The sequence below is a fragment of the Zophobas morio genome, unplaced genomic scaffold (assembly GCF_036711695.1).
Source record: "Zophobas morio isolate AGI-343-1 ecotype UQ-CSIRO unplaced genomic scaffold, CSIRO_AGI_Zmor_V1 ptg000024l, whole genome shotgun sequence".
Lineage (NCBI taxonomy): Eukaryota > Metazoa > Arthropoda > Insecta > Coleoptera > Tenebrionidae > Zophobas > Zophobas morio.
In genome coordinates this window covers 18,527,410-18,554,564 of record NW_026972129.1, presented here as the reverse complement: position 1 = coordinate 18,554,564, position 27,155 = coordinate 18,527,410, and the positions used below count along the sequence as shown (strand labels likewise).

The following is a 27,155-nucleotide window of genomic DNA, read 5'->3' as shown; positions in this document are numbered from 1 at the left end:
TGCCCACAATAATGATAATACACTGTCGTTATAAAAAACATTACAAACGCTACAAAGAGTTTAAGGTTAAAGTTCGCTATGGCAAGTGATAACTTGATAACCAGAGACCTGACCCGTGAGGGTAACTTTAAAGTTGCCTATAGGCTAGCATCTTCGCTGCATTTAGAAGTGGTTAACTTGAAGTACATTATCAATGATTGCTCTTTCAATATTTTCCTCCATAAAACTGACTTTGTAATGCTATGATCTTTGAGTTTTATATCTAATATGTAGGATGACGCTGCTGGACTTGTGTGGATTTGAAGTAAAACTAACCCTTTTTGTACTGCACAGTTAGCCACTTGAAGATTAATTGCTCCGACGCTAGGTTCAAGTGCATCCGTTGATAATATACACATACGTAATACGACTGATTTTTTTTCTAAAATTCGAGTTATCGCATGATTCGTTTTGTTTTTCTTTGCAGTTATACCTTAATATGAAAATTGGGGCTTATAAATCCACCGCAACCCAAAATCGCCTTCATCACCCCTTAATACAAAAATAACTACGCTGCCCCGTAAAATTAACGCAAAATTTTAAAATTTTATTTTTTTTTTTTAGATGATTCGTAATTATTAAATCCAATATAGAAATTCTAGAACAAAAATCTACAAAAACAACAAAGTAATAATGATTTGGGAGCAAATTGCAAGAAATAAAAAAATAGCATCTTATTCCCAGTAAACACAGTTACGTTTTAGCGATGTTAATGCCACTTAACTCTGTCTACGATCTTGTTAGCTGTTACATCCCAAACTGCGTACATTTGCTTTCCCTGTGCTATGTAATGTAATCAACAGTGACCCATGCTTGTAACATACTGGTGACATCCACATCGTTTCAGACTAGAGACGTGCTCGCGGTACATCATCATAACGTTGTGTTAGTATGTCGCTAGATTCTCTATATTTTTATGTATCTGTTACGTTTTATTTTAAACGCCAATATAACATATTAAATGGACATAGACGTTACGTATATATCGCAACATCGTAAACATATGACTCTCAGTATATTTTATTAACATGATCTATGCGATGTGAATAGGCATTTCAGAAAGTCTAGTTACCATTTAGGGATATGGAAATGGAGAGTAAAATTTAAAACTTACAGTAAATTATTATTTTATTCAATGTTTGAAAAAATATAATATGTAATAAGTAATAAAATATAAAAATTAATATAAATTCATAATATAAATAAATAAATATATATATATATATATGATTTCCTAATTCGAAAATAATACAATATAATTTACACTTAAAAAAGGACACAGAAACTATAAACTGTCGTTGTTTTTTCTTTCTTCAGGCGTTGACTAGAATGTCGTAGCCACTCTGAGCAGCGTTGTTCTACTTCTTTTTCTATTGCGGAATGGGTCTTCATTGTAATTTCTTCAAAAATAAAAATTGTAATAATTATATTTATTGCAAAAAAAATACCTTTCATAATATTCATTGTTTTTGTCCCAACCATTTTGGAATTTTCCTACCGAACAAACAAGCTACAGCAAATTCGCTGAATTTTTTTTTTTTTTAATATACGCTCCACATTGTTCTTTTTCCCATTACCACCTATCTGGGACAATAGCAGTTCCTGAAATAAGAAAAGAAGAAAATATTTTTATGTGTATATATCGAGTAACTCTGAAATATTTAAGTTCGGAAAATAAAACCACAAGATCACGAAGTAGAGAAAATTTTAAGTAATTTCTTTTATCTAGTCCCAATTCAGGGGAAAAATATCAAGATCCACACCTCATTCAGTGTCATTTGTTTCCATCTAAGCAACACACAGCAAAAATAAAGAAAAAATTTAGTCACAATGGAAACTGAATAAATCATTGCCGCATCATTTACATTTAACAAGTTGTTCCGTATTTGTTTCTTGAAACTGGAGCAGCAATTTAATTACTTTGAATCCGTGTGACAATTAAAGGATTTTTTTTTCCGAATCTATTTGGAAGTCACCGCGTATGTATAACATACAGGGTGCTTCACTGTAAGACTTTTCTGCAACCCAATATGTATGTAACGTGTTAAGCGAAATGTGTCATGTTTAGTAGGTTCCAAAAAAGTGTTATAGTATTACAGGCATCTACCTGTATATAATATCCAAAATTATGTTATATGTAAGTACATATAAATATATTTAGTCCAGTCATTTTAGCATAAAAAAGGGATCAACCTCAGAATGAGAGACAATAAGCTGAATTTTTGTATACGCCTTAATTTTGGCGTTCTAAAAGTTGTCTCAAAAGTCTAATAAAATCTCGTGTCTGCGTCGTAAGTTATTCAAGGTCAAAGGTCAAGAAAAACAGTTTTTTGCAATGATCTCAGTTTCTATTGCTCCAATGATGTTAACAATTATTATCATAATTGTAGAGCACAAAATTTGGGACAAATTTTATTTGAAATATTTTTTCATGCGCTCAATCGTTTTGGAGATAGAGCACAGTGAGCGCGCAGCGCTCGTCCATACGTACTGAAATGCAATCAACCGTGAATATCTGTCAATACTACCTTGAATTTTGAATAATTTGTATTATTAATCAATTAATACATTGTATTTAATAACATTTTACATATTTTCAATATATTCATAGAATAATACTTAACTATTTTGTGTAATTAAAAACTCATTTAATGAAATATTTATTGTATATCTCAATTTATTTGTATCTTTAAAATGTGCAAGTTTTTAAATACTTATTTTCTTATCATGATTATAACGGAAAGGTCTGGAAACAACAATTCAGGGCACCGAAGATGACGACGATGAAACAGAAATTCCCGAACGTCCAGAAGATGACGGTGAAGAAGAAGAAAATTGATACTTTTGTTCTTTAAATTATTAAAAATTTATAGATTTTCACTGCAAGATGAATCGTAAGAAATGTCCAGCTGCTGAATAAAGATAAAATTAAAATATATGAACTCGTTTTACTTCCTTAAAATTTACTTTGAAAAAATTAATATAACTTTAAGATATATAATAATCTAACCTAAGATATACCTACAATAAATATGTCATTTAAAGAGTTTTTAATTACACAAAGTAGGTAAGTATCATTAAATAAATGTATTGCAAATATGCAAAATGTTATTAAATGCAATGTATTAACTGATAAATAATACAAATTTTTCAAAATTCAAGGTAGTATTCACAGATATTTTCACGGTTGATTGCATTACAGTATGTATGGATGAACGCTGCGCGCCCACTGCCCGCTATCTCAAAAACGATTAAGTGTATCAAAAAATGTTTCAAATAAAATTTGTCCCAAATTTGTGCTCTACAATTATGATAATAGGTGTTAACATCATTAGAGCAATAGAAACCGAGATAATCGCAAAATAATGTTTTTCTTGACCTTTGACCTTGAATAACTTACGACTCAGACACGAGATTTTATGAGACTTTTGAGACAACTTTTAGAACGCTAAAATGAAGGTATATACGAAAATTCAGCTTATTATCTCTCATTTCGAGGTTGATCGCTAATTTGACTGGACTAATTGTATTTTTTTAACTTACAAAGAAGCCTGCTTGTTGTAGTAGGCAGAGATAATCTTCTAATTCCTCAAAATTTGTTTACCTGTGGTCTTGGCGGCATATCTTCTATTACTGTTTTCTTTTTGATTTGTCACATTTGATGACGTTTTCATATTGGAGATTTGTTCACTCGTTTCCTTTAGAATTTCTTTTGTTTCGCACATATTTTTTGTATTTGTTTCAAGTCTAGAGTAAAATTGTGTTCATTAGCACCTAGTTCATAAAAAATTGCAGTAACATACCTTTGCAACATGTTATGGCAAAGCGCCTCACTTTCAAAAACAATCACCGTAAGTTCTTCAAAATCACCGGGAGTATCTTCAGTGATTAATGGTGGTATTTCCAGCTTGTCTGAAAAAACTGTTGTTGTTATTTACGTACAGTTATCAAAAACAACAGAAGCATGTAAAAATTAAAATGATTACTTCATTAGAATTATATTAACTTACCTAGTGTAAATTTAATCCACACTGAATGGCACAATTTTCACAAAACTGCATTAAAAATGAAGTGATTTACGGATTCACGAGAAAGGTTCGGTGGTTGTGAACCAAATGGCCAAATGGAATTCGACAGCTTCACTGTGAGTCTGAAGTGCAATAACCATAAATACGGAAAAAAGGGATCGTCCGACTCATAGACAAACCAAACCAACAAAGGTCCGACTGCACCCCCCAAACATCTGGTGGATAGTAAATGCAGAAGTTGAGCGTTATTTTTTCACTAGATAAAATAAATTTAATAAAATGAAAATTAACCACTCTCTAGTTTTTTTGCTACCCATCATCGCTTTATAAACGTCGTTATAAAATCAAAATTCGACGAATGAACTCTTCAAAACCTTGTCCCGTTTCAGGGACAATGGGCAAAGAATTTTTATGGCTTTGTGTCGTTGGGTCTTCCCTATATTAACCCCAGATGTTTAAGGTGACCAAACGTTCCGATTTGATCGGAACTGTACCGATTTCAATACTCTAATAATTCCGATTTCAAATTTCGTCCAATAAATGTTCCGATTAAAACATTCGTTCCGTGAATGTTCCGATTTCTATAAATCTGATAAGAATAAAGATAAATCCTCGGATAAATCACTAATAGTAATTTTATTTTGTGAAAAATTGGGAACAAAACTTGTATGGATACGGTTGTCAGCACTGCACTGTTTTAAATGTCAGCAGATGTCAGTACTGTTAGTATATTACAACTAAAAATTTTCAAAGCAGTTATATATCAGATTACGATGGAAATGGAAACTAATGTTCCGGTTTCGGACTTTTGAAATCTGGTCACCTTACAGATGTTCTATTTATAATTTGCCAAGCAGGTACTTACAAAATAAAATTTCAAGTGAACAAGTTTACAGAAATAATTCTTAGAAATTATTACAATGAAAAAACTTGTCTTTGGTGTATTTCTAATAAAGCCGTTGTATTTTTCGCTCTGAATATAATTATTAATTAAGCATTACGAACTCACTGACGAAGGTCACTTTTTAAAGAATACGACGACCCACATCTAATTGACCATACAATCTTTAACAATAAATTTCAAATAATACCATAGTGGTTTTTTTAAATTTTGATAAGGTGTTGTAAAACTATTTCTGTTTCTGTCTTCATTCCAGGTGCTGTATTTACTTGGGCAAAAGATGCCGTACGTGGGATTTTAGGGGCGGAAACGTATACCTGCTTAAATACTGTAAATACAGTGGTGTCGAACGAAGACAACAACAGAAACATACCCGATGTATTGGGCAGGGCCTAAATTAATGTGCACTTCTACACATTTTGTGCAGTTCAAAAATGCATTTGTGCAGCTGGAAATTGCAATTTGTGCAGTAACTTTTTCACATTATTAACATTTTTACTTCCCGAGCGTAAGTTACTATTACTGACGCCGGTTCATCCCTTCACCGAAAAGAATCGAGGAATTTTTATGATTTTATTTGTCAAGTTGGAAGCTCAAGAAACCCCAGATGTGCTATTTTCGCTCTGTCACGTACCTGCTTAACAATAACACTTGTCTCAGTGATTTCGAAAAATTGCACAACAAAAATTTTATCAGTCGTACTTGCGGAGTCGTACTGCCTTCACAGCTCTTATCACTTTGGTTTTTTCTTGCATTGGTAATGCGCTGTTTCTAATTTTCTTTTGTGCTATGACAAGTATTATTTACATTATTATTGGCGTCATCACAAATTTTTTATTGATCCAATTAAGAACGTGTCACCCCATTTTCTTAAAAATATGAGAATACGCAAGTCTTTATTTAAAAATGACAAAATAAGAATTATAATAATAAAATTCAGAACATTTTTTTCGATTGTGGCTTAATTAATTATTTTAGTCTTCTGTTTTGGGAAGACAACACACAAACTTTTGTGATGTACCTTTAAATAGTGATATATGTATGTATTAATCGTGTCGGTATTATGCCTTTTTTAGATTTTTGTTTATATCTTTACAATATATTTATTTTGAATTTGCGTTTTGCTATTATTTATTTATTATTAATGTTGTAGGTATTCTCACAAAATCGACAAAATCATACTGCACTTTAATGGGGGGGAAGGGGAAGAGGTGTAAAAGTACTATTAAGAACACAAGGGGGATTATTGCGATTGTGCAGTTGGAAATTTTCCTTAATTTAGGCGCAGGTATTGGTTATTATTAGAGAGCGGATTTTATGAAATTTGCATATCCGTTATTTTTTGCATATAAGTCTTGATATTTAATATGTGAACGAATCATGCTAATTAAAAATGAATGCAGCTATAAAAAATTGCATATTTGCATATATTTGCCTTCTGCTGCATATTTCACATACCGGGTGCATATTTTGCATTATTTATCAATTTTTGTGCTACTTTGAAAAAAAAATGCCATTCGATCGGCATTTTTCTAGAAAAACGAAACTTCATGAATCATATTGCAAATATTGTCCTGAGCTTCAAATAACTGGGTTTGGGTTTTATGGTAGTTTGGAGGAACCACTGGGTGTTAAGCCATCCTTCCAGGTAAATTCGGGTCCTAATTACTTTTGGAAATACCGTTCATTTCAATATTTTTGTTCGTTACTTAAGTGTATGAATGGTATGTTTTATGGTGGTCGAAGGGACGTTATCCTATTATTTTTCATCGTGAGTTTGCATTTAAGTATTTAAAGCGATAGAGATGTGTGTCAATATGTAGATAACTCAAATTAATTTATGAATTAAACCTTTTCCTGAACTTATTCTTCAAGAAGGAATTGTGTTTTGTTGTGCCTGCGCTAATCCGATAAGTATTTTTACATCTGTGGACGCAGTACGCAGTTTTTTTATTTACAAATACATACTTTAGAATCACCGGAAAAATTTTTGTTAGAATATTTCGAAAAATATTTAAAAATAAATTGTTACCAAAATAGTAATTAAATAGTCGATTACTACTATTTTTTAATTCGTTCTGTTTACCTATATTTATTTTTGAGTATAAGAATATTATCTTAAAAATGTCATTTATTTGTCAGTGAGATCTAATTAAACACTTTGCAATGTGATTTATGTATTTTTTGTAATAAAAGTTAAGGTGTTTTTGCAATTTGTAAATAAATTTAGTTCGGTTATTACGCTTTTTTTAATTTTTTGAGCATGTGCAACTGCATATCTCTGCATATATTAAGAAAGTTATTGCATGTTGGATGTATGATTATTACTCATACATACGTACCGAAAAAGATTGATATAAAATGAAACACAAACATGTGCTGTGTAACACTGTATTTACTTGTTGTTGACAGTTCGGAGTCTATGTACAAAGTTGTTAAAATCGGAAACGATACATTGCAGGTAGAAGAGAAAGTTGGGGACGCTTGTTGACAAGGGTTGCGGTTGGTAAGTAAAACCGAAACCCGAACATGGTCCGGCGCCTTGAAAGAACTAACTTTCAACATGACAAAGTATAACAATTGCAAATATGAAATACATAATATGTGTCTACATGACAGGTGCATACATTGACAATGAAATAGAGTACAGAACACATAAAAAAAAAAGGGGTAAATTTAGACACTGCACATTTGTTTATGTCGGAAGCACACACAGCTTAGTCACTTGCAGGTTAATCACATCATGCGCGGTTCTCACTGTCACTACGCGAATGGAGCCTTGTAGACCGGGATGAACAGTACTAACGCGTCCCAGTGGTCCATATAAGCGGAGGTGTGTGGTCTTCCTTAACGACCACCAAATCGTCCACCTTATGCTGTTGCGGCTGGCCTTGGTCCATTTTGGGCGATGATGAAGTTGACCCATATGTTCTGCTGTCCACCGTTTCCAAAATTGCTGCTGAGTGCGGCTGAATTGTTGCCACCTGGAGAGCCGGTTCGTTGAGACCGTGGTGACGTTATCCTCTGGAATAACAGTTAGAGGGGTTCCAACGAGGAAGTGACCGGGAATTAAAGGAGTCAGGTCATTTGGATCTTTGGACATGGCGGTTAACGGGTACGAATTCAAACACGTTTCGATTTGTATATGCAACGTCTGCATTTCTTGCAAATTAAATAAAAATATACCAGTAACGCGCTTTAACTGACTTTTCGCAGATTTGACCATTGCTTCCCCGATAGTCCCCATATGTGGTGCGGAAGGCGGAATGAAATGAAAATTCATGTGGTTAGTTGTCAAATGAGGATCATCCCGCCACAAAATTTGTTCGTATCGTCTGTCTTCGGGATGAATTAAAATTTGATGATACATGTTACAAATGTCCGCTGTAAAAGCGACCTCATGCGTTATAGATCGAATTATTGCATCGGAAATGTCGTTTTGTACTTTTGACCCTGTACTGAGACAAACATTTATGCTTTTTCCGACTGATGGTTTGACTGACCCATCAAACACTACGCAAATCTTTTCAGTGACCCCGTCAGTTTTGGAAACCGCATGATGAGGCAAAAAATGATGGGGTTTACTTTCGATTTTTTGCTCTGTAAATGAACCTAGTAAAAGCATATGATCTAAATTAATCTTTTCTTTTATAAAATTATGATAGTTGATTTCTAACATTATATTTTTTGCGAACTTAAGTTCCGATGAGTACAATCGTTGAAGCGCGATTTCTTTCGAATTCCTCAAAATTGGGAAACACTTGCTAAATGTTAATCTGACTTGAAATCGTCCGTTGGATAATTGAGTGGCATTGTTAATAAAATAGTTCTCATGTTGTATTTCAAGAGCTGTGAGCGGCTTATCATCGTTTGAATAACTTTCAAGTTTCCAGAACTTTTCAACCTGCTTTTCTAAATTGACATTATTGACCGCGCAATGTAGATTTTGACGAGTGTTACTGGTGGGGCATCCATGCAATGGCCCTCCTACAATCCAACCTAATAAAGTTTTTTGTAATATTAAGCCATGTCCTATCGTTTGAATTTGACCTACACATAACAGTTGCCAAAATAATCCAGCTCCGATTAACAGATCGATTGGCTGTGACAAATTGAAATTAGGATCGGCAAGTTTTACCGCTTCAGGTATGTCCAGCTCATTTTTAGAAAAGGTACGGACAGGTATGTTCTTCGAAATTTTTGGGATTACCAGACAATTTAAAGCTGTTGTAAATGAGTAATGCAACGACTCGATCTGTACCTGAACCTTTTGTCTAGCGGTCGTATTTGAACATTGAATACCTGCTACGACCATATTTGCATTTTCTGTACTTAAACCCAATTTGTTAGTGGCGGCTTCAGTAATAAAATGCGATTCTGAACCCACGTCTAACAAAGCCCGGAATTTTTGAAATTTGTTTTTACAATCCTTTATTAGAATTATTGCTGTAGACAAAACGGCTTGTGGAAAAAGGGCGGATGAGCAATAAACTCCACTGGTACTGGGCTGGTTTTCGTTTGAATGAGAGGGTTGGTCACTATGTAAAAGTGTATTATGTTTCAATTGGCATAATTTACATGACATAGATTTACAGCTATCGGACGTATGCGATGGTTTGAGACAATTTTGACATAATTTCAACCCAGCTACCTGAGACCTTCTTTCCGAAACACTGAGTTTTAAAAAGGTAACACAGTTGTAAATTAAATGAGATTTTTTACAAAAATTACAAGTGGATTGTGTGCTATTGCGATTTACTGCCGCTGTAAATGTAGACACCTTTTGTGGGGGCTTTGAAAATGATTTCGGTTCTGTTTTTTGATTATTATTATACGTATTATTAGTTTTAAATTGCGATTTATTTAACTCCATCGATTCCATCAAATGACACCGTTGTGTCAAGTAATCAATTAACTGTTTTTTAGTTGGTAGTTCGTTCGTAGTCAAAGATTCTTCCCAACCCCTGCGGCTGACAAAGTCTAATTTCGATGTTAATAAATAAATGAGTAAGACGTCTGATTGATTTATTTCGACATCAAAGGATTTCAACGCTTCAAGATTTGTGTTAAAAGTGTCTAATAACTGTCGCATTGAACTAGCAGAATCTTTAATTACTTGAGGCAGATTAAACAGATTGGTCACGTGGTGCTGGACGATTAACCGTTTGTTTTCAAATCTGTCCTTGAGCAATTTCCACGCTACATCATAATTTGCCTCAGAAATTGTTAACGGATTTATGGCGTTTACTGCGTCGCCACACAAAGAATTTTTTAAATGATGGAATTTCTGAATTTTGGTCAGACGTGTGTCGTCATGAACCAACGTTTTAAATGTATTATAAAAAGGTAGCCATTCAGTATAAATTCCGCTAAACGGTTTGATAACAATCGGGAGCAATTGCACCGATGGTGACGGTGTGCTCGTAGGTGCGTTATCTTGCGGTGCAGGTGAAGATGTGTTAACGCGTTTTTGTTCAATAGCATCTTCGACATCTGCACATAAATCGTAATACGCGTTTTCAAAATAAAGTCTTGTGGTAGCTTGTTCTAAATCGGGGGTGGCGTCATCAAGAGCTTCAATCTGAGAATGGATTTTGTCAAACTGAGCCTTAATACGTACAAAATCGCGCAATCTTACTCTTAGTCGAGAAGCGGATGTACTTAGATTGTTTGTTTCAAACCACAACTTGAAACGCGATATTTCGTCGTGAATACGATCTCTTTTTAAGAGTAAAATTTGTAAATTTCCTGCATCCTCTGGTGTAGGATTTGAGTCCGAAAATGTTTCGGCATTGTCGTCACCTTCCGCGCCTGCCATGTGTGGAGCATCGAAAGTTTGCGAACGCGTCATAACCATTTGAAAAACCGCTTAGTTGAAATACGTAAAACTGGTACAGTTCGGGCAAGGTAAATGGTACTTGCCAATGAAATTTAAATAAAATGACGTACAATTACGGTCGAATGCGTGCTTGACCGGAAATAGATAAAGAAAAGGAATAGTTGGAACCCACTCACCGCAATAAGGCCCTCTGGCACCTGGGACGGCTAGACTGATTCGCTGCTCTCCTGTCCGGTTGGGAATTTCCAATGGCTGGATCCCGTCTCCCGATGCAGGCGTCGAAAATTGCCAAAACCGTAATAAGATCACCTGGAGCCTGGGTGAATTGACTGGATGGGCTGAATTCGCTGCTCTCCTGCTCGGTAGGGAACTCCGATGGCCGGTAGGTCACGTCTCCCGATACAGGCGTCGAAAATTACCAAAAACGTGATAAGGTCACTTGGAACCTTGGATGAAACGACTGGATGGGCTGGATTCGCTGCTCTCCTGTCCGGTAGGGAACTCCGATGGCCGGTAGATCACGTCTCCCGATACAGGCGTCGAAAAATGGCACCACCGCGTTTTATTGTTGAATTCACAGCACTGGATCACACATGTGGAGAGATCCGGCTCGAAGGACCAATGTTGGTTGTATGATTATTACTCATACATACGTACCGAAAAAGATTGATATAAAATGAAACACAAACATGTGCTGTGTAACACTGTATTTACTTGTTGTTGACAGTTCGGAGTCTATGTACAAAGTTGTTAAAATCGGAAACGATACATTGCAGGTAGAAGAGAAAGTTGGGGACGCTTGTTGACAAGGGTTGCGGTTGGTAAGTAAAACCGAAACCCGAACATTGCATATTTGCATAAATTTGATGCATGTCATATGATCATATTTCCCAAAATTTTGCTGCATATTCTCCGCTCTCTAGTTATTATACATACACTCTATTACCGACATTAAAAAAAGTCTACACTATTTCGTCATATCTGCTGCTTTATTATCAGTTTTCAGTTAGTTACATATTGGATATGAAATTAAGTGAATTTTTTGAATAAATAATAATTTAAAGATCAACCACAAAAATACTCAATTATAATTATACATTATACATTACCAGTTTATTTTAGAGCCCAAGATTACATTGGAAAAATCTAAACTTTTGAAAATTTAATGTTAAACAGATATACCTATAACTGAGTGCGAAAGTCAATACACAAAACTCGATGATCAATTATTGTTTTGTATTCAAATTATTATTTATTTTCCTTACGATCAAAGTGAAGAAATTATTTAATTCATTTTTATTTAAGAACGATATCGCTGACCTTGAAATAGATTGGTTTTTAGTTTCGATTTTTTTCTTTTTGTTGCTTTTGTTGCCGATCAACATATTTTGCATTAGAATTAATAAAATAATGAAATATATCATTTTATTTTTCGAGGTCATTTCAAAATTCTGTATATGTATAATTGTTCCTTTTTGGCAGTGACGCATAGGCAGAGGTTAAAAAATAATGTCTCATTACTAGTCTTAATTCGTATTACCTGTTAGATGGGACATTTTTTAATTCTGATCATAAACTATGTGCATTAAGTCTCTTGTTCTGTTTTATAAAGCGCAGGTCGTTATGCACTTATAAAAATAAAATTATAAATAAATATAATTACAGGAAATATAATATGAAAAAAAAATTAAGAGCAACTCACTATTGGCGTCATCTCGCTTATGCAAGATTTAAGACAGGGAAGAAATTTCTTTTTTTAAGACTCAGCATCTTTTGTTATGAATATACTATTTACTTGCAACACAAACGTAAATAATAAATATAAAATAGAGCTACATAATGCTCGATATGTATGTTTTTAAATGTTTTTTGCTGTTGCCCTGTCAGAAACGTTAATTTTCGATTTAACATGCCATTTTGTAAAATCAACTGAAAAACACTTTGCATAATTAACTAATAACATTCCGAAGCATGTATATATATATATTAATCAGATATCTAGTAACTACAGTTAACATTACTTATTGGTTACATAACCGTAGTACTCCATTGTGATGTTACAAGGCTTACCTGCCAACTATATCGCAGCGACACAATAATGAGATATCTAGTAAATGCAGTTAACATTAGGTGTTAGTTACATAACAGGAGTACCACAGTGTGATGTTTAAATGCTTATATGCAAGCTATATCGCTGCGACATAATAATGAGATATCTAGGAAATGTAGTCAACATTACGTGTTTGTTACATAGCATGAGTACTCCATTGTGATGTTATATAGCTTACGTTCCAGGTATATCGTTAAGACATAATCATGCGATGTACTTATTGTTCTTTTGTGAGTACGTACCTGACACGTTAACATCACAACTGTGTTTACTGGGTTTGATAATGCTTTAAACATCGCTCAGTTAAGACTTAATAACGTGTAGGGTAAATGTGTACAAGAGTGCGAATATGTATAAGAGTACGCACTCATGATTTCTGCTTATTAGTGCCATCTGGGTAAGATGAAGTTATACCATTCGAATTTAATGCTAAACCTGAGATAAAGGTGCAAAAGTGACCTGAATATAGTTTATAGTTTGGTCGTACTGACGATTTTGTGTTCACACGTCGTGTGGATGTAATTTTTACCGCTCATAGTTTTAGTTTTTTGTAAGGTACGTACCAGTTTTTTTATTTTACAGTAATAATTTTCATTAGTTGTAACTTTTAAGGTCTCGTTATACACTAGCACTTTTACACTTTCTATCCATCAAAAGCTTTTAACTTTGAAAACATTAGGTTATGTACAAATGTACAAGAGTGCGCAGCGAGGTATTGTATAAGAGTGCGCATTGCTTGCAATACGTAGTCTAATAGTCTTGGAGATACATATCATACGATAATGAATTATTTAACTATACTACTTTGTACTGCATCTCAAGTTGTGTGGTGGTGGTTATGGTGATTTTTTTTTTATTTTTACTTCCCGAGCGTGTTGTAATCGAGTCCGTCGACCGACTCTCTATTTTTACGTTTTCTCGACTTTTCAAGGCCCCTAGAGTACGAAGAAATAGGTCTCCCGTTTTATGTGTAGTCTGTAGTCACTTATTCCCATTTATTTTCACCTTAGAAACAAATATTTTTTTTATAAAATGTAATGCGCACTCATAAGCGTTCAAATGCGCACTCTTGTGCAATGAACTGTCTAAGAGTGCGCATTTACACATCTTGACAAAAATTGAAATTACTCTTAAAATATAGTGGTCTTGAGACGTACAATTAAATATATCTGATCTCTAAACATGTATATAACGAACCCATATCATAAAATTTGTCTATCCAAAAAAATTAAAAAGTTATTGACAGTTTTACACTAAGTGCGTACTCTTGTACACATTTACCCTATTGCTATTGATATTTGATAACAGCTCGCATACTGTTAATCAAATTTCTAACTTCTTCTTGATGAATTTCTTGCCACTCTTGCGTCAATTTAAGTGTTAGCTCTGGGAGGGTAGTAAGAATGTGCTAGAATGCTTTAATTCTTTTTTCCACTATGTCCCATAAATACTCGATGGGACTGAGTTCCGGACTACGTGCAGGCCAGTTCATACGTACGATTTCCACTTGTGCAAAATAAAATTTTAAAATCTTGCGCTAATTTTGCGGGGCAGTGTATTATTAATCATATAATAGGATCTGAGTCTAAAGCCTACAAAGAAATATAAAGAATTCACTGATACTCATGCTATTTTCACATTATTCTCTTCTGTTGTTAGATCCAAAATATTATAGAATTTAGTTAGAAACCAATTTTTGTCGAATTTTATGATTTTTGAAATATATTTCCAATTGTTTTGACGATACTGCTGATCATGACGAACATAGAATATCACTAGCTTAGGTATCAATCTATGTTGTAACTATTGAAGGCATGCAAAGAAAATTTCTAAAGTTAGTCTCGTCTAAACTTGATGTGATTTGATTATTCTGTGTTATTAGCTCCATTTAGATATACTTATTTCTCTCAACGTTAGACGAATATTTCTTGCTTGGTTTATATAATAAAAAAAACGGGGAATAGCTCGCAATAAGATTATTCCACTGTGTAAAATTCACGTTCCTAAGTGGTAGCAATGTCTAGAAAAAAAATATTTGAAATTAAATATAAATTGTTATACACGCCACTGGTAGTGTTTCTTGACCTACTTCTTTCAATAAATGGCACAGAACGACTTGGATTGAGAACCAAAAAGTGACTGATAAATAACGTACAAAAACACGAAAAGGACCAGTCATGTATCAGTTGCTTGCATCGAACGGTCGGGAGTTGGTTTATGGTAAATTTTTCCAATTCAAAGTGTGTCGATATGGCAATGCTTTATGGTCTGCGCGGATCCAGGGGGGGGGGGCAATGGGTGCAATTAGGGTAAATATACTATACGTGTAACGAAAACAACCAAATGTCACTATACCTAGGTTATGTGAAAAAAGGGTACACTCGTTAAAATTTTATAATTTTTACTTCCCGAGCGTAAGCTAACGAAGTATAGTTATTGAAGTACATCGGTCGAATTGTTACTATTGCTACTTTCATATTTTCTCGACATGACCTCTAGATTACGAAAAAAGGGTCTCCCGTCTCCGTCCGTCTGTTTGTCTGTCTGTCTGTCTGGCTGTCTGTCTGTCTGGTGTCTGTATACATTTTTATTGGGCAAGTAATCTCTGAAACAACTGGACCGATTGTTGTCAAATTTGGTATGTAAGTATATTATTAAAAATATGATGTAGTTGGTTAAATGCTAACTAAAATTTGGCTAATCATCCCCACCACCAATAGAATGACGTCATCTCCAAAATTTATATTAGAACTTTTTTGAAGTTTTATAAAATAAGATACTCTTCCACTTGTGTGTGAATCCGTTTGGAATTTTCTCCCCAGAATATTTTGTAATATAACTTTGAAACTGTAAAACCGAATGCTCTGAGATCTTGTAAATATTGTAAGGTTATCATAATCATAGTAAATCGTTAAGCAAAATTTATTCGTTTATCCCCTCCCAAAAAATTGATGACGTCATCTCAAAATGTTGCCGAGTAAATCCTATCTAAAATATACAAAATCTGATGAGTTTATACTTGTGATTTATCATTGCATTAAAATTTTTTAAATTTCTGATACAGGGTGACTCAGAAAAAATAATTAAAGAGTCAATTTATTTTATGGATTAAATCGGGAACGGCTCACTCCATTTTCCCGAAAATTTGGGAATACAATACTGTTCTCATTAGTATTACAGTGCACCTATCCAAGGTGGTATACGTGTCTTTGCAAAAACGTTGATGACATCATCACAAAATTTTGTTAAGGGAAAACTCATTTGAAACGTAGACCCAGCACGCTTCGTTACATTTATTTTAACGTTATGTATATAAGTATCTTTATTTTAACTTATAAGGGTTTATAATTTTTCGAAAATGCTGGATTGTGCTTAAGGAGCGAGGGAAGTTCTATCGAAGTAACGTTGACTATTTTTTTTGTTTAGAACGAATTTTCTGGGACCAGGTAAAATTCCACAAAAATTGCCCCCCCTTCCCCCCTAAACGAAATCCTGTATCCGTGCCTGGTACAGCATCTCCGAGATCATGATTGTCCAATTCACGATCGTGCCGTCATAGGACAGAACGAATACTACAAGCTGAAGAACAAGTTTAGGACTATCAGCTATTTACTAAGATAAAATTGATTTTGTTAAATGACACATTCCCTTAGAAAAAAAGGCGGGTAGGCGGGGCTAGTACCTGCTCCGATAATTAAGATAACCTCCGAAACTACGGAAAAAATAATTAATAAAACAGTTGTTTGTCCTTCGAACACTTCGAAAACTAACGGGACATTAGTACTTTCTGTTTTTCAAATAATCTGTCGACATTTATAATATCCCAATATTTTTTTGAGTATGTTTAAGCAACTTTTCAAAAGTCTCGTATTTTCAATACTCTCCTCTACCGTATAAATTTTTTCAGCGTTTTTCGAGCATGAATCGGAAATTACTCGAAAGACATTTTCTTGTAAATCTCAAATGGTTCTTGTAGATTACAACTTTGGGCTTCATTTCATCAAAAATCTCGAGGAACATTTGTGTTTTGTTCTTAAAGTAGTTTGAAAGAATCCCGAGGATCACTTGTGTCTGATTTTTGAAGTAATTGTTCTGTTTACAGATGAAGCAGGATTCAGTCACAATGCTGTTTTCAACAGCCACAACACTCACATCTGGTCCTATGAAAATCCACATGCTCGTCAAAAAGTACGATTTCAATGATCGAAGAGCTTCAACAACAAGTGGAAGTGGAAGCCGCTACAGTTCGTGGAACTCCCGGTAGTTTTTTCCTGTCAACAAATGTATTGCGACTTTCTGAGGCCTGTATTGATGGTCAAAGACAACGTTTTCAACATTTCTTGTCAAAAGGTAGTAGCATTCTAAATTTCTCTTTATTTTTGTTTTAATAAACAATGTAAAATCGTTGTGACAAGTACCAAACATCCGTCAGAACAAAAAGTCAATCACCATGAAGCATTACCAAAAATAGATCCTGCTCAGGACCACTATTTGTTTCTACAACGAATAATCTTTCGCACTGACCTTTAACGATGAATGAATGCATGAATGAACGAATGATAAGCTGCTAAAAGTCGGTTTTACTTTTAATTGAAACATATTTTTTATTCGAACGTTTTTCCACCTACTGTTTAAAGGTGGATGAGTGACTTCGTACCCAGGGTGGTTCATGGAGGTTTTGCCCCCTTCGATTTTTAATTTGTTTTTTCTATATTTCCACACTACTACGGCACGTGATGCCGTGGTTAAAATTGTTGTATATATTTCGAAATCACATTGTGCATAGTGGCTTCACACCCCCAAGGGGTTCACCACTTCTTGAAGCTCTCTAGATCTATTTCTATTTTTTTTGTCATTCTCTGATTCCTGTCCTACTACCCACTAAGGTCGCTTTTTACTTCCGCTTATTACGCGCCATTTGGGGTGTTCGGTCCTACTCTCCGTACATGCTCTAACCGTCTCACTCTCTGCTGCTTTAATTTTCTTAGTATATCTTCTTTCATTTATTAGGACAGTTCTTGGTTTGTTCTTCCTAAATTCATCTTCTCCCTCTTTAATTGGTCCTAATATCATTCTTAATATCTTCCTTTCAACGATCCTTAGTTGTTCTTCTTGCTCCTGAGTCATACTAACTGTTTCCCAACTCTCTTGCTCTTCAATTATTTTTTATTGCGGTGTATTGCTCTATTTACGGCCACTATTTTTTCTTTGATTTCGGTTTCGCTTTTCCCATTACTTGCTAGCATTACACCTAGATATTTATATTTGCCCGCTTCCTCAAAACCGTAACCTCCAATTTAAATCATATTTTTGATTCTAGTTAATCTTCTTCAGAATTCTCATTATTTTTCGTTTAATCTTCATTGAGTTCTAGTCCTGGTTCCTTTTCTTCTCATACAATTCCTTTTAATATCTGCATTATCCTTCTAGTCTTCGCTATTATTATATCATCCGCATAGGCTGTTCACTGTCCTCCTCTTAATATTCATGTTCCTTTATTTATGTTCCTCAGCACGTCTTCTGACATTAGGTTGAACATCATAGTTCATAGCACATCTTCCTGTCTAACCCCTTGGTTGATCTCAGTTTCCTCTTTTCTCCTTTTTGCGTTTTAATTACCACCATTATTCTTTTTTTCGTTTCCATGTGCACTTGTTTGTTCATTTTTGTTTACCCTCAGTTTTTAACGCTTCCAATATTTTTTTCACTTGATTGAGTCAAAGCCATATTTAAAATCTATAAAATTTGTTTAACTATATATTCATTTGGCGTCTACTGTTGACTTTCCTTTTATGCAATTATTAATTATATAATTTTTCCTGTACTATTTTTCTGATATATTATTTTATAAGTTCTGCATTTACACTATACCTTCTGGGAGCTTTCCCATTACGACTTTTGTTGAGCATGGCTTTGACTTCTATTTCCGTTAGTTCTTCTGTGGGATTTTCTTCAATCATGTCTTCTTCATTCTCCTGAAATTCCCCTATCGATTTTGCGTCACTTAAAAGATATCTGTATTTGACACGTGCCTATTTATATTGATCATTTTCTGTAATTTTTTCCTTCTTTGTTCTTTACATGCCTTGCTTTACGGTTGTAAATTTTTGTTCTTTCACTAAACTTTTTGTAAAATACTTTTGCGTTACTGTTCCTATTCTCACTTTCTACTTCAACTACCTTATGATCCAACCACTGTCTCTTACTTTTTTTGAAGAATTGTTTCCTTTCTTTTTTATTTTTTGGTATTCCTTTTTAGTCTTCTCTTTCACTCCTATATTTGCCTCTGGTACTTCAATAATGCAGTTCTATAAGGTGTTCCAGTCCATTTCTACATCATTTACTTCCGCCCACCGTCCTCTTAAAAAACATCGTATCAATTAGGAAAAAAAAACAGATGATTCAGTTAAAATTATTTCGAATGTTATCAAGGAAGCCCTAAATTATTTTAAAATTATTACAACTACAATTTTGCTAAATTAAGTTTCAATTATTATTATAATTATTACTTTGTAGCTAGGTTTACAGATTATCCGCTAGAAAACAAATTTATATATAAATGTTATTTAGAAGGATTTGACAAAAAAGTCGTGATTTGATGTTGATTTCTGTAGACAGGCTGGATCAGTCATGCTGTCTAAGGTTTTAATTAAAATTATTTCCCGGTCCTTTATGTGATATGTCTCTTCATCTTGAGTTGCACTTAGTCGCTATCAAGCTCGTAATTTTGGCTGAATAGCCCCGTGTTTTTTAATCGTCGGCTTCAGTTGTTGGCGTTATGAAACGACTCCAGAAAAGTGTCCTTTAGATTACGTTTCTCTCTCCAGTCGTCTTTATTGTGCTCTGAGGTTTATCCATAAAATATTTGATGGGATGAGTAAATAAAATGAGTCACTAAGAAATTGGAATTTTTTGTGTTATCGCTAGCTAGTGCTGGTGCTGCAGCTGTTACGTGGCTTCCCGATATTTGATACATCTAAAATCCGCAAAATAGCCCGAAACGTGTGTTTAAAACACTGGCAGATTGCCACGGCGATATGTATCCGTATCATCAAGCCGTTTTTTACGGTACAGCATCTGGACCTGTTGTTGATTGCGCTTCAGTAATACGCGTCTGAAAGATATAAGGCTTCGAAAGTGGCTTTTAGATGTGTTCTTCGAACACTCACCTACATAATTAAGGTTATTGGTATTGTTGGAGAACTTCCTCAAAGATATCGTAAAAGCTTTCACCTTCGTAACGATCACACAATTCTCTTATCTTGTCAGCACTTGCTTTTATTGACTGGCTGTATATCTGTATCTGTTTCTTATTGCGGAGTGATCACTAGGGGGAGCCGTTAAAAATGTTATTTCGAAAATTTTTACAACCACGGTTTACGAGGGAAGCTTTAAAACTCTATTTATCCTAGTGGGATTTACCGTCAATTTTACTTATTTGTTTTTCATCTAATGTCAAGTATGTTACATTATGTATGTATCCGGTGTTGCATCACGTTTACCCAGAACTTCTAGAACAACTTTCGCTTTCCTGGTCCTATAAAATCGATACAGTTTTGAAATAACTTCATAATTGTTGGTAAGGCTAATTCTCTTGCTCTCTTCATATTACATATGACGTTTACAATGCAACACTGATAACGTTATAGTTATTATTCTAATCAAAAAACCCATTGGTAACACTACAAGTAAAGTAAGTAGCGATGAAGAAAGTGTTCTTTGTTTCAATGTAACTAACCTATCAATATCTTAATTAATAAGTAATAAAACGAAAGTAAAATGCATTTCATGGACTCTTCGCACAACCTGTCTTAACATTAAAGCAAGGGAAATTGTCCCGACAACCTTTAATTACTTTTGCGTTTGACACATTTATGATTAAAATGTCATTAACATTTAATTACACACTTGGTGTGGAAAAATAATAAATTGTGAACAAAAACGGCACAATTAAATTTACGCGAAAATGCAATTTTTGCATTTTCCGGCGCAGCGTTTTTAAAGTCATTATTATTTTGCGCCAGAAAAGTGTTTTCCTCGATACCTGCAAAACTTGATTACATTTTGTATTTATTTTGCGTGTTTTTTGTTTCGTAACACAAAGGCACATAACGAAATATACATAATATAAAAAAGCAAAATAAAAATTCGTATACAGAGCAGTAGTGAAGCTGTAAATTCATATTTACAATTCAATTCCACCCACAGTACAATTTACACAAATGCTTACTTCTAAAGTTAATTTTCTCGTTGCTAAAATCAAATATTGTGAACGTGACTGTTTTAAAATATCTGCTTCCTCCAGATAACTATCGCTTGGACACTAAAAATGCTATGTTTTTAATTATAATAATTATCTAATGAAAAGTACAAATATAACAATTTTTTTCCAAATCGTGCTCAATGTTCAGCTTTAAATACAATGCATGCTATGCATAATTTGTGCGAAGCAAATCCAATTAACCAGCGTGTGTTGTTATCTCCTTTCAGAATATACCTGTAACTTGGATACTCACATTTCATTTTATCCTGTAGTAATATCTTTACTGTGTGACTATAAGACTCGCCCCTAGTTCGCTTTTTCCCAAAGGTCGCTTAATTTATTTTGCAATACCTGTGGGGCATTTTAGCTTTTACGCCCTCCCCAACATTGGGTTTTCTACAATCTGTAGTGTGTATGTAATTCATTTACGGTCGGACGTGACTCCTTCCAGTCTCCCTCTATTGCCGTATACTACAAGAAGTAGTTTCTATCGAACGTTAATCGTAACTTTTACTTTGTTGTGTTTACAAATTTTGTGATGCGAATAAATTGAGCGGAGAACATGTTTTTCGGGTAAATTTGGATCTAATTATATGCACCGTCTTACTGGTTAATTTGTTTTTGTCAGCTATCAATAGAGTGATCGGTAGGTGCTAAAAGTTAAATATAATTAACGATCAAACGAACTTACCTAGTGAAGTTCGATCGTAATTATATGAGTTGTCCAGTCCGAAGATATCACTTAATGAAAACAACGTAGTCCGCCTCTGGTAGGCCCACTGCGCACCTTATTTAAAGAAGAAAGCCCTTCTCCGTCTCAGCCGCCGCCGCGTTGCATTTCATTTGTTTAAAGGAGCCTTCGCGGGGCAGCAACTGCAACTGTGGGAAGGGCCGACGATGGTTCGGGAGGGAAGTGATATCTTCGGACTGGACAACTCATATAATTACGATCGAACTTCACTAGGTAAGTTCGTTTGATCGTTAATTATATTTCGTGTCCAGTCCTCAATATCACTTAATGAAAACAACGTAGATGTTTAGAGAAATGTTGCAGTTGCGGTAAAAGGCAGGGATAATACTGAAAGTTTATTAAAGAATGATAATAATAACTAAAAGAAAATCCTTAAGCCTAAGGTAGATCAGCGTGTCTACTGTGCGAAACGTTGCAGACTGCTCTTGCGAATTCGTTAGGAGGAACGAGTGGCCTGTTGTAGAACTTCGCGAATGTTGTAGTTCTCTGCGACCAGCCTGCAGTTTTGCATATTACATCGACGGCGATGCCGTTTCTCAGTGCTGCGGATGTTGAGCTATGGCGGGTAGAATGTGGTTTGAAAACGGAAGTGTCGATGCCTGCGGCCTGTAAAAATTCTTTTACCCAGCGGCTAAGCGTTTGTTTGCTAGCCACCAGATGTGGGCGCCTGTAGGATAGGAATAAGGTGTCCTGTCCATGACGCAGGTATGATGTCCGGTCAATGTATTCCGTTAGAGCGGATGCACAGCATAGGAATCGCTTTTCTTTGAAAAATGGTATATGGAGTGTGGGTTGTAACTGGTTTCTACCCGAGGTTTTGATGGGATCGGCTATCAAGATTTGGATTGCGTCTTCTCCGTAAATGAAGTTGGAGAGCTTGATTTTTGCGATTGTCTGCAATCTGTGGCCCGTAATCAGGCACAAGAGGGTTATCAGCTTCCGGGAAAGCTCCTGTAGTGTAAGGGGGTTAGGCAAGCGCTCCGCATATTGGAGAAGAGAGTTCGGGTCCCAGGTAGCGTTATATCGGGGTGCTGCTGGTCGTAGCTTTGATAAGCCTTTCATGAAACGGTTCAAGATTGGGTTGTCCGTAACAGAAGGCTCTAAAATCAGTGAAAGCGCCGAGCGATGCGAATTAAAGGAGCCGTATTTTAGGTTGGCCGTTTCGAATATGTTGTGGAGAAACCGAATGAGTTCCTCCGTAGTAGCTTCGTATACCGAAATACCTGTCTGGAAGCAGAAACGCCACCAAAGACGAAATGTTGTGTTGTATTGTTTGAGGGTGTTCTCGGACAGCGACGCCATCATTATAGAGATGGCTTTGGAAGGGAGGTTTTTCCTGCGGTACGCTTCCCCGATAATAGTCCGGCAGCCAGGGTAAGGGTCTTGGCTAGTGGATGGTGCTCCCTAAATGGAGATAGCAATAAGTTTGGGTCAGGTTCGAAAGTTATGGTGTCTTGCACCAACAATTGTACAAAAAGTGGGAACCATGGTTGAGTTGGCCACCATGGAACCACCAGAATACCAACAGCATTGTCGTGGACGATTTTGTTGAGTGTTCGCAGAATTAGGTTAAACGGAGGAAAGGCGTAAAAATAGAGGTCGCTCCAACTAAGTGTAAAGGCATCCACTGCTACCGAGTCTGGATCCCTCAGCCAAGAGACGTATCGCCTGCATTTATGATTTAATTTGGATGCGAATAAATCAATCGTCGGGGAGCCAAATGTGGATACGATGCGACTAAAAGCAGAGTCTGAAAGAGTCCACTCTGTGTCGAGTGGTAGCTGACGAGACTCTCGATCTGCTTCGAAGTTATTCTGCGAGCTGATATAAGAAGCAAATAAGTGTAATTGCCGTGATTCGCACCACTGCCATATGTCTCTAGTTAGGGCATTCAGTTGTGGATGTTGAATGCTCCCCATTCTGTTAATGTAGGAAATTGCGGTTGTGTTATCGCACCTAATTAAGATTCTACATTTGGAGCGAGTTTTAGCAAACGATTTTAAGCCATAAAATATCGCCTGCAGTTCCAAATAATTAATGTGGTGGGAGCGATCCGCAGCCGACCAGTAGCCATGCGTTTTTTCTTTGTTGCAATAGGCGCCCCAGCCAGTCAAGGACGCATCGGTAAAAATTTCCACAGCAAAGGGTCCCTGTTCCAGGCTGTTTGAGGCAGAGGAAATGTTTCTCTCCCACCATAGTAGATCCTCGTTTAAACTTTGCGGTAAGACCATCATCGCCTCATAATTACCGTTGTTTGCCAATAGAGCGAGGAATTTGTGGCGTTCGAAGGATTTGGTATACAGCCAACCATACTCGACAGCTGGACAAGCCGCTACTAAGATACCGATGAATTTAGCAAATAATCGAATTTTGCAACCTGGTTTATCTTGGAAATATAGTGCCCATTTTCTGATGTTGTGTTTTTTATCCACCGGCAATTCGAGTTTTAGACTTAGGCTATTGAAGCAAAACCCTAAATAACGACAGTATGTGTTGGGGTGTAGGTTGCTTTTCTCCCGGTTGATTATAAACCCTAACGAGTTCAGTAGGTTAGCTGTACGAGTGGTTTGCCTGGTACATTCTGTGAAAGAATCGCTTAAAATCATGAAATCGTCCAAGTAATTGACACAGAGGACGCCCGAAGAGCGTAACGCTGAGACTACTGGTTTCATGATTTTTGTAAAGCAAAGGGGGGCCACCGATAAGCCGAACGGCATACAAGTAAATTCGTACAGCTGGTCATTAAAAAGAAATCGCAAGAACCGTCGATGGCGACTGGTGATGGAGATTAGGAAATAAGCGTCCTTTAGATCTATACACGTCATGTAAGTTCCGGACCTTATTAAACGAATAACAGTTCTGTAATCTTCCATTTGAAAATGGTCAGGTGCAAGGTAACTGTTCAGGCGTTTTAAGTTTAGTATAAACCGCTTTTTACCATTTGGTTTACTGGCGAGAAAAAAGGGCGAAATAAATTGGTCTGGACGAGGTGTGCATTTAACGATTGCCCCTGAGCGCAGCAGGTCTGCTACCGCCGCCTTCAATTGTCTGAATTCTGCGTTCGACCACTTGGGGACAGTCGGTTGAACCGCCTGACTGGGTTTCGCTCTAAAGGGGATTCTGTAACCTCGTATCCAAGACAATATTGTGGTATTCGTGGTTATTTTTTCCCATGAGGTGTAAAAATGAGACAATCTACCTGCAAACCTTACCTCTAACGTCTCCTCCGGTACTGGTATTTTGTGGGGTCGCTCTTCCGCGAGGTCTGCCCTTTGAATTGCTCCTCCCCCCTCGCGTAGGTGGACGGGCGAGCTCGGTTTAAATTGCGGCTTGGCTGTTTACCTACTCCCCCCCCTCTTCTTTTTGGGGTTGGTTTATTATGGCCTTGGTAAGAAGGCCGGATGTCTTTGGCAGCTCTTTCCAAAGACTTCACAGACTTTATTTGGTCCCCAAAATCGGGCCCGAAGAGAAGCGAACCGGGCTGGGTTTGTTCCGCCAAACTCTTGCTCTGTTTGTTCAGCAGCGGGTAGAGCAGAGTGCGTCTGGTTGTGGAAACCTGGTGAAACAAATTGCACAACATACGTCCCGCATCTGCAAGATGGGCCAGTACTTCTTGATTGGCGCTTTGGTGCTCCAGCAGACTATTCATTGCCTGACCGAGAGCTGCTAGCCCTACGCCCAGTTGCGACTGGTAACTGGCGTGGGAAGCATCCCGGGTGCAATATGTGGGTGGCATTATGGATTTAACCTCGGGGTTTGCCTGTGGAGGCTGCAAAAATTCGGCCTCATGAGGGAGTGCCTGGCGCTGCTGTATGAGGCACAGCTCGTCGTTGGGGAGACCATGTGTTGTAATGTGGGCCCAGCGACTAGACAAAGCGGGATGTAAACTAAAACGAGCCCCTTTTTTGTCAGAGGGGTCGTCGTCCAAAATTTTCAAGGTGTCGTCTGAAAGAACGACGTCATTGTGTATAACTAGTGGAGGCGATAAGTTCGGCTGGTTGGGTGCAATTTCGTTCTCGTCGGTCTCGGAGATAACGCCGCCGCTGGTGGGTGACTCAGCAGCCGTAGCCGCCGCCGTGTCGTGCGAAACACGATCCCGGCTGTGGTGTGAAGTCACAGCGCTCGGGCTGCGACCTTCACGTCGGCTTGGAAAACGCCGTTCGGTACTGCGTCTTTCCCTACGAGACTTCTTTCTGCTCGGAGAAAGACAGTCTCGGTGACGGGATGGAGTACGGGAGGACTGGGGCGAGCGCGAATAAGAGCGCGAGCTCCCGCGCTGGGCGCCCGTAATTGTCCGTTCAAGTTGTTCCAGCCGTTCCAATAACGCCTGCCGGGAGATGTAATTCGGGGAGTCGTGTCGACGTTTCCTGGATTTGCCCATTGCCTGCAGAGATCTAGCAAATGGATTAAGTATCTTACCACGCTGGAAATCAGCCGTGCCGTGTGCGCACCAAAAGACGAATGAAATGCAACGCGGCGGCGGCTGAGACGGAGAAGGGCTTTCTTCTTTAAATAAGGTGCGCAGTGGGCCTACCAGAGGCGGACTACGTTGTTTTCATTAAGTGATATTGAGGACTGGACACGAAATATAATCCTTGTTTTTTGTAATATTAACGTTACTTTTAATGATATGTAGATACAGGGTTAGTCACGAGAAAATAAATTCTGAAAATTATTTCTACGCAACCCAAAATACTAATACTTTGTACCATTTGATACTAACTATATTTAAAATGAAATGCTTAATCCATGATTGCTTTGACATTGCCAATGTCATTTTGACAATTGCGGAAAAGAAGATGTGTCCAAGGTCGTACCGTAGCCATACTTTAGACACGTAAACTGAGCGCATTGGCCGTACTGTAACACGTCCGCAAAAAAAGTTCAGTGCTGACTTTCTTGAGTAATTTCTCATTTATTTTTTTTTTTCTCAAGGTGATTATAAAAACCCTACCATTGGTTAGTTTTGAAAATCTAGTAAAACTATCTTTCGAGCTGAATTATTGGTTGCATACTTCTCTTATAATGCAACAGACCGGACAGACAACGTACAAGTCTACGTACACTCTGCGCTTATACGAGCATAATAAGTATAGTGCGATTTTTTTGCGAACATTTGGATGCCTTGGGAAAAATCTGAGGGCGGATTCATAAAGAACAAGTTCAGCAGTTTGTTATTTTATAAAACTTAAACCCTACTTACTTTAAAAAAATTTGAGGGGTT

General features: G+C 36.5%; 2 protein-coding genes and 1 long non-coding RNA gene across 3 annotated transcripts; all 3 read right to left on the bottom strand.

Annotated features, from left to right (window-relative positions):
• Positions 1–1,580: 1,580 nt before the first annotated feature.
• On the bottom strand, positions 1,581–3,901 carry LOC135135488 (uncharacterized). The gene is made up of 3 exons (XR_010281570.1): positions 3,843–3,901; positions 3,583–3,786; positions 1,581–1,641 (listed from the first exon to the last, which is right to left on the bottom strand). It is a non-coding gene; the product is annotated as an uncharacterized LOC135135488 (long non-coding RNA).
• Positions 3,902–7,663: 3,762 nt separating this feature from the next.
• Positions 7,664–10,786, bottom strand: LOC135135622 (uncharacterized). The gene has a single exon (XM_064064714.1). It carries the CDS (start codon positions 10,784–10,786, stop codon positions 7,664–7,666), a length of 3,123 nt encoding a protein of 1,040 aa, XP_063920784.1.
• A 12,449-nt stretch (positions 10,787–23,235) lies between these two features.
• Positions 23,236–26,783, bottom strand: LOC135135621 (uncharacterized). The gene is made up of 3 exons (XM_064064713.1): positions 26,749–26,783; positions 25,165–26,475; positions 23,236–25,051 (listed from the first exon to the last, which is right to left on the bottom strand). Exons 1-3 carry the CDS (start codon positions 26,781–26,783, stop codon positions 23,236–23,238), a joined length of 3,162 nt encoding a protein of 1,053 aa, XP_063920783.1.
• Between the last annotated feature and the right edge of the window lie 372 nt (positions 26,784–27,155).

Bases quoted from the DNA above. Each gene is read 5' to 3' on its own strand.
- LOC135135622 (XM_064064714.1), bottom strand. From the start codon at position 10,786: ATGGCAGGCGCGGAAGGTGACGACAATGCCGAAACATTTTCGGACTCA.
- LOC135135621 (XM_064064713.1), bottom strand. From the start codon at position 26,783: ATGCGCTCAGTTTACGTGTCTAAAGTATGGCTACG. The intron at 26,476-26,748 runs GTACGACCTTGG...AAAACAACGTAG, and splicing joins GTGTCTAAAGTATGGCTACG to TCCGCCTCTGGTAGGCCCAC. The intron at 25,052-25,164 runs GTACCGGAGGAG...ACGAGGTTACAG, and splicing joins AGCGACCCCACAAAATACCA to AATCCCCTTTAGAGCGAAAC.